The sequence below is a fragment of the Nuphar pumila genome, chromosome 9 (genome assembly GCF_984573655.1).
Source record: "Nuphar pumila chromosome 9, dmNupPumi1.hap1.1, whole genome shotgun sequence".
Lineage (NCBI taxonomy): Eukaryota > Viridiplantae > Streptophyta > Magnoliopsida > Nymphaeales > Nymphaeaceae > Nuphar > Nuphar pumila.
The window spans coordinates 119915606-119928503 of NC_143257.1; the positions used below are offsets into that span (position 1 = coordinate 119915606).

At 35.3% G+C, this 12898-nt stretch overlaps 1 protein-coding gene across 1 annotated transcript; it reads right to left on the bottom strand.

The window, feature by feature from the left end:
• Positions 1–424: 424 nt before the first annotated feature.
• Positions 425–9862, bottom strand: LOC149829094 (homogentisate solanesyltransferase, chloroplastic-like). Its single transcript, XM_090017897.1, has 10 exons — positions 9540–9862; positions 7683–7804; positions 7394–7540; positions 6736–6961; positions 5328–5401; positions 5116–5208; positions 4509–4626; positions 3983–4045; positions 3026–3058; positions 425–656 (listed from the first exon to the last, which is right to left on the bottom strand). Exons 1-10 carry the CDS (start codon positions 9801–9803, stop codon positions 582–584), a joined length of 1215 nt encoding a protein of 404 aa, XP_089874023.1. The 5' UTR covers positions 9804–9862; the 3' UTR covers positions 425–581.
• Positions 9863–12898: the final 3036 nt, after the last annotated feature.

Genomic DNA, 12898 nt, shown 5'->3' on the forward strand with positions numbered 1-12898 from the left:
CTATAAAAACATACATTTTTTTACGTCGGATCAGAGATATTAGAACAAAGACTTTTTTATAAAAAACATTCATATTTTGGAGGAAGTTTGCATATCTAGAGAAAATTCGCATGTGAAGGGTAAAAATATCTTTTTAAATCTGGATATTTATGATTTTGGATATGAAGGGGTTTAAAAAATTGTGGGGCATTTCAAGAAACGCATCATTTTGTCATACAGTACGGTCATTTTTCGTATAAACACTACTAAGACCTCAAAAAGATTCTTGCTTTTTTTATTTAGGAAAGCCTACAAACATGTTTGACACTAGGAAACTATAAATACCCATATATCACACTAAATTATCGAGTTTCAAGAGGGAAAAAAAAAAACCTCACATCTATCTATAAGCAGCAACCACGAGCACAAAGAGATGAGGAAAGAATGATAACAAAAAGAGAGACAAGTCCTCACATGAATACTGCATTGAATTTGCTACAGTATTTCCAATGAAGATTGCAATATATTGGCTACAAAATAATTTTCTCTCTCTCTCTCTCTCTCTCTCTCTCTCTCTCTCTCTCTCTCTCTCTCTCTTCTGCTTATATGAGAGGGAAGATAATATACTCGGTGTAGAAGAGGTTCCATATGAACCGGTAGAACTTTGATATTGCTTCCTGCAGAATACAAATAGGATATACATTAGACAGGAAACAAACACCCAGACTAACTGGTCACACTACTTGTCAACAAACAAAAGAATTCACTCAATGTCCACCAACGTGAATAATTTCAAATGAGTATATAGGTTGGTGAACCAAGCCAAGGATGCCAGAAATGGGAAGGCCTTTAGTGATAGTTTTTTAAAATTCAGAGTAGAGATAATGTCCAAGACTAACCAAACTCTTCATCCACAAAAACTAAAAAAATATGAATTTTTAAGTTCATGTGACATTGGAGAGAGAAACGACTATGAGGTGTTTAATAAGTGAATTATAAAGTTTATTTAGAATTCAAGATGGTGAAAGTTATTATACAATATAATTACATCCAAAATTAGATAACTAAAATCTTAAGCCATACAGAGAATTAGAATGTATGTTAATATAACACTAATGAAATTTAAAAGAATTTTCTTATCTTTCTGATTATGTGTATGATTATAAAATTGGTCTATTGCATGCACAGAGATGAAATCAAGAAACTCGTACAAACATGTTAAATCTACACCATATTAACCAGTAAGTAGCAATAACAAATAAATTTAGCATTAAAATTTGTAATAGTAAGCATATGGCATGTATAGGTAAACACATTCTTATACTTATAATGGAAATAACATTTCAAAACTTTCGAGAAAACGTTGGCTCAATTATTTAATAAGCCTTTCCTGTGTCTTAACTAAATTATGAAATGTCCACTTAAATCAAGTAAAGATGGACCAATCATTGTTCACTTTCCCTAAGAATCACAATCCTTTTAATTCTTTAAGTGTATTGCCCTTTGAAAAACTGCTGCAATTCCCATGTTCAAAAGTCATGATTCTTATGTTCTTGATTTTTATGACACCAATAAGAGAAATGGGGACAGATCTGACTTGATGAGAGGCTACTGCTGCTGGTAATGTAGTGGCATAAGTGGATAATTTTGAAGGCAACAGAGTGATGGTTATTATATTATTTATCAGGTACTTTGGGTGATGGAAAAATTAGAGAGGAACTGTAGGGTTTCCAATTAACAAGAGGTGGAACGTGAAGTTCTCAATAAGCCACTAGCTGGAGCTCACAATGTCTAGAAATCCAGTGGTGGTTGTTGATGGCTTCCAGAAGAGGATGCTGGGACCAAAATCTGCCTCCTCGCGAAGTCAGTCCACTGTTAAAGGAGGAAAATGACGCATGATTACAGAGTCATTTCAAACAAAAAGGGGTCCAACAAATATCCGGTGCCATATGTGAAGGTATGACAGAATTTATCCCAAAAATCTTGAATCTGTGTTTTGCCAATTCCCTGAATACTTCAGCATTGCACTTACATGAGCATCATAAAATTGACTTGATTCTCTATGCAGAATACACCGAGATTGTGCTCTTTCTAAAAATACTAAAATCATGAGGAATGTGAGAAGTCAACCCATTTTTCTCCCAATCTTTCTCATATATTCAATCTTATTTGGAACGTTGTTCCAAGCAAGGTGCAGCCACATGTGGGTTTAAATAGTCAATAGTGATCCATAACTGGGTCCAAATCAGGATACAGATCAGCATTTATGTGACACTAGCTTAGCCACATAGTTCTAGATTTTCTCTGTCAAGAAGAAAGAATTAATCGGTTACAAACTCATGATGTCAAAAACTGGAAATACCTTGATGAGGTCCATGAGGGATAACTAGTCTGACAAAAACACATCTAATAGGAGATGAATGAAAGGTTTTTAAAAGCTACCAAATTTTCATGTTTATCTCCTGTTTCATCATCCTTCTCACTTGACCTGTTTAAAACCCAAAAAAGTGCCCCCATAATAAATATAGTAAAAGCTACTTATTAAAAGGTTGGAGGATTCAACTTGTGGCCATGATAATGAAAATTGTGGCACTTACAGGAAAATAATGTGGATGAGCATTCCACTTCTTTCTTATTTCTGCATCTGTATCTCTTTTGGTTCCACCTTTTGTTAAAGGTATGTGTGTGTGTGTGTGCATGCATGTGTATGTATTTCCTAAACTCATTTAGAATATTCTCAAAGCAGTTTTAGTTGCATTTTGGTAAGCCAAATATAATAAGCACTACAATTAGATGCAACTGTTTAAAATTTGAATTTTTTATAGCTGATTCTGTAAGATTGATTTACTGTTTCCTATTCCTTGAACAATCAAAACTCTATAAAAGGAGGGCTATGTAGTTGGTTACTTAGTGACTAGAAATTATCATCACTGGTTAAAACTTTGGCATGTTCATAAACTTCTTCAAAAGCAATTGGAATGTATGGGAGCCAAAAATAGTTATACAACAAAACGTTGATATATTTGAACTGAATATTAGCATTTACCTTGGTATAGTTGGACTTTTCCAGTACTGATGACTGCCAAAGAAAACAAAAAGAAAAGAGTGAAAAAGAGATCATTAACATAACTAGTATACAAAAGCTAAAATACAGCACACCAATGCATTCATTCCACCCTAAACAGATCTCTGCAGTCAACATTTGGATATTAAATTAATTCACATATTCTAGATGTTCATGTCTTCATGATACATGTTGCTATAAACCAATGGACATGTTGCAATGCATGCATAGGCATGTTCATGGATATCTAATTACATTTAGTAAACAAAGGGCCTAATTATGAACATGGTATTTGCAGTTCTTTTGTAAATCTAGGAAATCTGCATGATGAACCTGCTATTCATGGACACACCCATCTTTGTAATCTAGGGCAAACAAAGGGAACTATGACAAATATAGCAACTTGTAGATGGGCATTTGAGAACTGAATAGGTACAGACAGTGACCAATATAATTTTATCTAGAAATAGCTAACGTTTAACTGAACAAGTGGATCTTAAGGCTCTATTTGGGAGCTAGCTGTTGAAGGGCATCTGGAGTTGGAGAAGTGGAAGTCATCCAATTATGGAATTGATAAATATCACTCAGCATGGTGAACATCTTCGGGTGCATAAATAAAAAAAAAAATTATCTACTCCTTGTTGAATCCTACAAACGCCTTCCCAAAACCATTCACCCTAGAAAGTGTTTTTGAGAGCAGGATAAACTTATATAAAGTTCTTGATAATTAAGCATTATGTCAGGCCAAGATAAATAATGATCCTTAAACAGTTTTAGGAGATGCTGGGGAAAACAAGTCTCTACATAACATAGTCAGTGTGTGCAATGATAGAAGAATAAAGTGAAAATTATTTGGGAATTGATCAAAAATAATAACGCATACTTAAAGGAAAAACAAGAATTCATCATAGTTAAACAGATAAGAAATCCTTCACACACCTGAAAAGTCAAAGTTGATGCCAAGACCGCATGTGCTATTATCATTAAATTCCGTTTGAAAGCCTACAAAACATGTAATCTTTTGATCAGAAATGTGTCCTGGAAAGGCAGTGACATAGTCACTATGAGAATATCTAATAGTCAAGCAAACATTGTGGTTCTCCCAAATGTGTGATGACGGGTGCACAAAAAAGATGACGGATATTTGGGAAAGAAAAATCTAGAGAACTTTTATAAGCGGCATCAGAAAATCATTGAACCTTTTTCTCCAACATGACTGTTTACTCATGCGCTCGCTTTGTGTTTCAAAGTATTAAATGGTGAATATGCACATCATTTGAGCAGTCAATAAACATGATAGAGCATGGAATCAAGTAAAGTTAACCATCAAAAAGGAGCTATCTTCAGCTCAACTAGATTTCAAATTTTCAATATAAACGAAGGGGCATAATGCACCAAAGATCAGTTAGGAAAATTCAGGAAGAATTTTTATTAGAAAGGATCCAGTAAAAAGATTCCAGCTCACCAAAGGAAAATAAGATGCTGCAAGTATAGCTCCAACATAGTTTGCCAGCAGAAGGCCTGATCCAAGAAACGCAATATTTCTAATGCCAAGTTTGGTTGCTAGAGTTGATATCTGGAACCTGAAAGACAAGATTTTGATGACAAGTGAGAAAATAAATTATTATCATTTCTATAATATCTTCCAGAAGCTAGAAGACTACATCACTGTTGTACCCAACAAAGAATAGAAGCCTTCAATCAAGAATAGAGCAACTGAAACTAAAAAAAAAATTACACACGCAAACATAGAGGAAAAGCAGAATCTGATATTGGATGACAAAGAACAATGTGCTGTGTTGACAAGAACTAACATAAAACAATTAAAGTGTGATCTAGACTCAGATGACAACCTCTGCACAGCACAACTGCCAGGATAATGGGTTTCATTGTAAAATGAAAACTAGGTAGCAAGGGAAGTTGATAATCGTTTTGCAAATTAGTAAGCACTACAATAATATCAAATTAAAGGAGAGTCACTAGATATGCTATGTACATTCAATTATAGACTGGAACAAAAGGTACATAGAATTCTCTCAAACTAGCATAACTGATGAATGATGCTGTCTTACTTGCGGTCTCCCTCCACATCTGAAAGATCTTTAGTTATGGCAATGACCAATGCGAACACTGTCACAAAGATTGTGATAAAAAGAACAGCTGTGCTGCAAGAAGAGATTGTATAGTCAAGCCAACTTGCAATCAAACTACTAGACTGAATTGGGCCAAATGCAAGCTCTTCGTGAAAAATCTGTATGCCATAGTTTTCCGGCAAATAGATTACCTCCATTGGAACTTCAGACCTAAGGCTGCTCTAGTGGCATAATACACGCCAAAATTTAGAAGAAAACCGCGAACCTAAAACATTAATTTCAAATTGGAATAATAAGTTCAAAGGAAAAAGTTCTGACACACAATTCCATGTTCATTATCACAAGTGTTGAGAATATGCTGATAGAGGAATTAAAGAACTCTTTAATCAAGTCTAAGCAAAATGAACTAAAACAGCAGATGATGCCTTCAAAACTGAAGATAAAGAGTAGAAGAATCTTAGAATCCCATACCGTGCTTTAAAATCAACATCATAAAATCCAAGACATTATTCACTTCACAAGAAATTCATGTGAACACCATTTACAGGACAGATTCTACAAAACACACATTATACATACAAATGTGAATATACATGCATGTATGTTTGAGTGTTTGTATGTACATATGTATGTGTGTATTTGAAATGCCCACTGTCTGCATGGACTTTGAGATTGCCAATTTAACCAAAAAAAAAATTAAGACTGACATTTGATTTCATCAACAAGTAAAAATATATTCCTTTTGTATAAGGATTATTAGAACAGATAAACTTGTTCAACCTCCAAGCATATAATATCAATTATTATGTTTCCCACTTTCTAAACCAATTGCATGAGAGGTTATCTGAATAATTTATTCGCTGTTTGGGACAAATGTTTCATTCTAATAATTGATGCACCAAACTGACACCAGGCAATTGCTTTCACCAAAAAATCCAAAATTCCCTTCCTACAAGCACATAAGGTGAGGCTACCACATAACATAAATACTGACACTATTCAACTGAGTGGGTCTTGCCACCACATAGTTGTCATGTTCATTACCCATTAAAGACCCAATCAGAGCAACTATTTCAACCCAAGCTCTCAATAATGTGCTAATCTTTCAACTAGCTGAACTTTTTTTATTTAATTCATTATGCCAACTCTAATTCAGTACCCAGGTCAAGTTACATTTATCCAAAATAGTCAAGTCTCTTACATATTAAATCATTAAGATGCAAATCAGCAATTGGCACAAGCCCTTGTGAGAAAATCAACCATCTATCTTAGTATCATGTTAAGAAGAAACTTAATCTAAAGGGTTGCCCGTATTCATTGTCACCATGACTACAAAGGTCCAAGTGCTACATTCTGTTGGATTCAAAGCATATCTTGAAGCAACAAAACGCACAATGTCCAAAACGATAGATATATCTACCATTTATTTAGAAAAGTTTTTTCTCTCAAAATGTTAATAGCAAGGAAAAGACTGAACATGCCACTAAATTCACGCAATTGGTGGACAGATTAAAAAACTATGAATTTGGATATGCATTACAGAAAGACAGCCTCCATGTTTGTAATTAAAGAACATGATGAGGGTAGATTGCAACTTACTGTAGCAATTATAAGAAATGCAGCAACTGGGAATCTCTTCAATCTAAAAGGAGGAACAGAGTAAATGGTACCCAGAAAGAGACCAAGACTGTACAAAGCTGTGATGAATGTTCCAAAGTTTGATGAGACTATTGTAAGACCAGCTATCCCAAAACCTAAGACTAGAAGCCATGCTGACTGAACTGAAAGATCCCCAGCAGCTATAGGTAAATAAGGTTTGTTTACCCTACAAAACCAGGAAAATGTCAGATGGAAAATAAATATTAGTTCAGAGTTTTATGGACACAAAAAAGGGAAAACAAGAAGAAATTCAACTAAGAACAAAAGGTGCATTTCAAAATGTATCTGCATGCAACATTCATCATGAAGAATCATACTGGTTTTGACATACAGGTCATGAGCGAGAGCGCACGAGTGTGTTTGAAGGTGCATGTGTCAAACATTCCAAAGGAGCTACAGAATATTAATGCAAAAAGGGTTGCATTCAGAGTACTAAAATCTTTTAGAAGTAGAATGTTAACACATATAAACAGGATCTGACAAACAGAGTATGTCAATACAATGAGAAGCAATTACTTGTATATTTTTAATGCATTAACCCAAAATTCTGACAATAATACAAGAAACAGTAACATGATGTTCTTAGTATCTCACATACTTATCAATTCCGATGTCATATATTTGATTGATTCCCACTATATAGCCATTCCCACAGATAAGTGCAAATAGCCCAGAAACGGCTTTCAACAAAAGTGACCAGTTTATTAGTTCTGGGTTCTCAATCAAGGCTCTGGCCACCAAAGCTCTGGAAATAAGAGGTAAAGATGAAAGATCAACAATCCATTTAAATACAAATATAATCAAGACTCCAGTTGATAAGGCAGGAAATCAGTCAATACCTCAACCAAGACCATATTAAAACGGAACACCCTTTAGCTTAAACTTACACAGATCCTAAGGTTGTCCCACGAATTGTATGAGGTCTCAGAAATCTCCAACACGCATCACTGAATTGTGATTTTTTTTTTATTAATGGATTCGAACCGCCCACTCCAATTTTAGTGCATGCCTGTCAAGTGCATTAAATTCACCTTATGACAATAAAAAAAATAACTAAACTACAACAAATATAAGTCTCAGATGCTACTGTTCTTGGAATATTTATGACAAGATAGATTAAAATACACTCTTTGCATATAAGTGCTCCATGTGTCTCTGAGGACGGCATTAAATCTATGGATAATGGAAAAAAAAAAGTAAAAGATAACTGATACTATTAATACACCTGCATCAAATATAGGCAATATACGCATTGAATTTATCGAAACACTGGAAAGACAGTTTTCAGTTCCTGTGCTTTAATAGCATTGAACACTTTGATTCTCCAGTGGTGGAACATATACAGGTCCACCAAATGAGAAGGCAAGAGCTATCAAGTAATAGAAGGTGCACATGAATAGGCCATCAGCTTCCAATGCATTTGGCTCAATGTCACTTATGCATGTCATCGTTTTAGACAGATGCCCGGCTAGTATAAAGAACAAGTAATTGACCAATACTATTTCTAATGCATCTAGTTTGATGCTAGCAAGTGAGTCCGGAAGGAATCTGATGCAGTGAACAGGAGGATCTCTCTTGAACCCTGTACAAATCGATACCCTAAGGAAACTATGAAACTATGGACTTAGGAAAATGAAGAAAATTAACAGAAATTTGAAGGAAAATAACTAAAAATCATCAATAATTCATTCATCAAACTCCTCTTTACAATAAAAATATATAGAAAACCCAGAGGGGCCCTAGAAACCCTAATCCTATGATGGATCTGAGAGATCCAAAACGTAACCCAAAATCCAACATTCACTTAAATAATTACAAAAAACTCAAATAACCAAAATGGATCCAAATGGACCCTATAGAGTATAGACCCAGTGGTGTCTCGGTCTTAGTTTGCTCCTTCATCAGAATCCCTGGAATTCCTAATTAGTAGGATTCAGCATTTGGGATTATCAAGCGTCATTTAGCTTCAAGAAACAATCCATGGAACAATAATGGTGAAGGTGTCCGTACACAGTTTTTGTTCATATCACATGCTACACACAACAATGTTGATACTTTTGAAGAAATCCCTTCCCTAGAAGCTGATGAGAGCTTTCTACCACAACCTACCTCTTCCTAGCCACCACGATCTCTAATACATTCTATGGTTCGAGGCTCCTGTTTGGATCAAGACCATTCGCCACTTCCTCTCGACAATGACGGTGGACAAACTTGAATTGGCACCAATTAAATTGGATGATTCAAATCACATGTAATTTATCATAGAAAAAAAATGGGTTACACATAACAAAGTTCAACAGGTATTTCAGTTGGCACGAATTTCGGTACGAACAGGGCCTTGATAAATTGCAAAACAAATGCATCACAAGTAGCAGACGCTGAAAATTGCAGCTGTATAATGACAGTAAGTCATGTGACTATGTAAAGAGAAGCATATATAGATGGGTTATTCTCTTTTATTATCTTAGCTTTCCAGTTTTTTTTTTGTTGGAAGTCTGCCGGAAATTTCATTACGTTAGTCTCCGAACTTCATTTTGGTTATATTCTTCCAATAACACTTTTGATCTTTCTCTTATAGCTGATTCCCCAAAAGCAGCATTCGAAGATAAACTACTACATTCATATAAAAACCGATTCAAAGGGTACCAAGCGACAAATTCCTACATTCTGACGGAGCACGCGAGACCTGAAATCGCTTAGCAGCGAGAAAAAAACAATGAAACGAAAGCAGAAAGAAAAAATACCCGGACGGAGAAGGACCGTCGATTGGCCGGGCCGGACGGCGAGGTGCACCCGCATCCTCCCCGAACCTTCTCCACCGGAATGACTGTTATGGGCTTCACAAAGAGAGCGTGAGCAGCGGGATTCGACGAGTGGGTACGCGTCGAAATCCCAAACCGAGGGCTTGAAGGCGCTGTGATATTCCTAATCGTGTCATGTTTTGCAGAGAAGCGAGGGAATGAGTGTGAGGTGGAGCTCGGCAGATGGACGAGTACAGCATGGTCCATGACGATTGAAGGAAGATGGTGATGACCCACAAAACACACACACACACACAGACAGAGAGAGAGAGTAGACACAAAGAAGAGAAAGATGTGCTTTTATGTCTCTCCTTATCTGAGGCTTCTTGTGATCGTACGAAGGGTGATTAGTTGACGACCACGGACCTCAATCTACTGAGATTCGTAAGCTTTTACTTAGATCGCTCGCTCGGACGGAGTATCCTGTGACCTCTCTCTCTCTCTCTCTCATGTATTTTCTACCAATTTACGTGAGGGTAAAATGTCGATTTATATTTGGTAATGAAACTATTGAGCCAAAAATCACAGGTTCAAGTTGTATCAACTCAATCTGACTACATGTGTACAGCATTGATCAAGTTTTTTTGACGTAGAAATATGATATTTAAGTCATAAAATTTTGTCATATCATGGGCAGTTGGTTTTTTAAGCTCCTTAAAAAACATGCTTGTCTGTCATGATCACATGAATCAAAACTCAATTTTACTGAATAAATCTTATAGATCATATATGTATATATATATATATATGTAAAATTAAGAAATGAAGGTGATTTATACTCAATAATTTAGTACCTTCCTTAGCACCAAGTATTAACTCATAAAATATTTGCTACAAACATTTGTAGGTACAAACATTTTTTAATCACCATGGTGCAGCTTGTTTTGATCAAGTACCTCATAAATGGATTCAGCATGGCCAAAATAACAAAGATCAGCTTTTGAATCAGGTTTTATGGACAAAAAATACCATTTTTTCACATGAGTGTGGTGTCCATTTCAAGAAATGTTGAGATGGATGGTCATCAGCAGCGGGGGGGAGCTAAATGCTTAGCATGCATCGCCGCTGTATAAAAAAGACCTCCTAGTCTTGCTCCATGCAAACAACTCAACATCAAAAAGAACCATCAAGATTAGCCCACGTCACGAAGATACTTCACCGCCTGACACATCAAAAAAAATACGCTAGGAGATGGAGCTTTCTTTTTATTCAATAAAAAAATTTATTTTTTATATTTTAATGCATAAAATTCCTTTTTTATTGAAATGTTTAAAAAAAATATAGAATAATACCCCCACAAAAGTATTAGTGTCCATGTCATCACATCCAAGCAAGTCCATGTCAAAATGGCATGTCATTGTGACGTAAAACATGAACTCGGTTCCACTCATACCCCTCTTAAATCTTATGATGCAAGTTGCTTTGATCAAATCTGACCTTATAAATGGATTCAAAAAGATTGATTTAATAAGAATCGATCATTGAATAGTTTTGTTTTTTATGAAAAATAAATAAAATCTTTGAAATCACAAAAATTTTGTGCAGATTACAGCAATTTAAATGTCGATGTTCACTAAACTAATGATGTAGATCACATCTATGGAGTCTGATTGGGTCGAAACAACTTGCATCAATGAAATCCAAGGAAGGGTATGAAGATGACATAGGGGATGAGTGGAACCGATTTGATAGAACATAGCCATTGTTATGAGCACTAACTTATACAGGTTTTCTAATCAATTTCATAGTGTGCTTGGTTATCATGCTCAGACGCCTAAGGCAACTGATGGATCCACTGGTGTGTAGGGATGTCGGTCATTCAGGTTTGGATCAACCAACTACCATTTAACCAGATTTGGCAAGCACTCCAGATCCAATAAACTAAAGAGGTCAGATTGAGTTTTTAAAAATTTACATCCAAATCCAGATCTAATTAACATTTGAAACTGAATACATGTGAATTTGTATCCAATCAGTTTACATGATTAATTGGACTAAGAATTGGTAATAGCATTTCCCATCCATATCCGCATCCATCTCTAAATCTGATCCTGCTACATAGATTCAATATTGCCTACACCAAAACTAAATCCTACCCATTTACTTCCCTTATTGTGGGCTACATTCTAAAATCTAAATCGTGTGTAGGTAAAACTAAATATGAACACCCAATGGGGGCTCTGCTTGTCTGGTAGGAACAGCACATCACCTTGTGTTGCGACGTTGCAAATTCAAAACTCAATGGTATAGCTGTATAACTGGTAGGGGGGTCTGCCTAACCCCAACTTGCTTTTTCAGAAAGAAAATAACTAAATATGAACAATTGACACTGTTAGTACTTGGATGCTTGAACGCACAATTGTTGTGGGGTGAAGAACACGTTGTTACGCTTGAAATCGCCTGGGAGGTCTACACTCTCAACTCACTTACAATTTGAATGTCTTTTTGTAATCATAATTGTTAATGTATATTTTTCATATCATTTCACTGCATTTATAAACTTGTAAGGTGTTCAAGTTTTGGGGATACATTCCTAGGAGAAATCTCTTCATCCTCAAGAGATGTGTTTCTTTATATTTGAACATTATGACTGTTGGAATTGCCCCAAAGAGTCACCTTATGGTAATATAGCCTTACATCTCCCACTTGGCCATAAGAGATTTCCTATGTTTATATGTTTGTTCTCAACTGGAACCTTGCATACACATTTTATGATTGATTTTTACTCACTCACCACTTAGACATATTCGAGTCATATCCGACTCACATGTCTAGTGAAAACATCCTTAGTGATTGCTTTGGTTAGCGAATTTGTTACCTGTCACTTCAAATAATATAGTCTACAACTATTTCATTTTTCATAAGCATGTCATGAATATATTGGTATTTAACTTCAATATGCTTACTTTAGAGCTATCAGTTCTTATTTGTATTAATCTTATAGGAGTTTTATTGTCACAATAGAGTTTTATTGTCACAATAGAGTTGAACTGGATCTTTTAAAATATCCAATTTTAACTCATTTAAGAAACAATTTTTTTATGCACCAAATGTGTCTATCATGTTACAAGCAATATACTCAGCTTCTTGGGTATATTGTGCCACACACCCTTGTTTCTTGCATAACCATGCAATTGTCCCACCTCATAACATAAATACATAACCAGAGGTGGACTTTGTTTCATCTCTATCACCAGCAAAGTCAACATTTGAGTAGCCTATAAGCTTTAAACTATCTGACTGATAGCATAGCTTGAGTTCTTTAGTTCTCTTTATATATCGAAAAATCATTTTCATTGCTT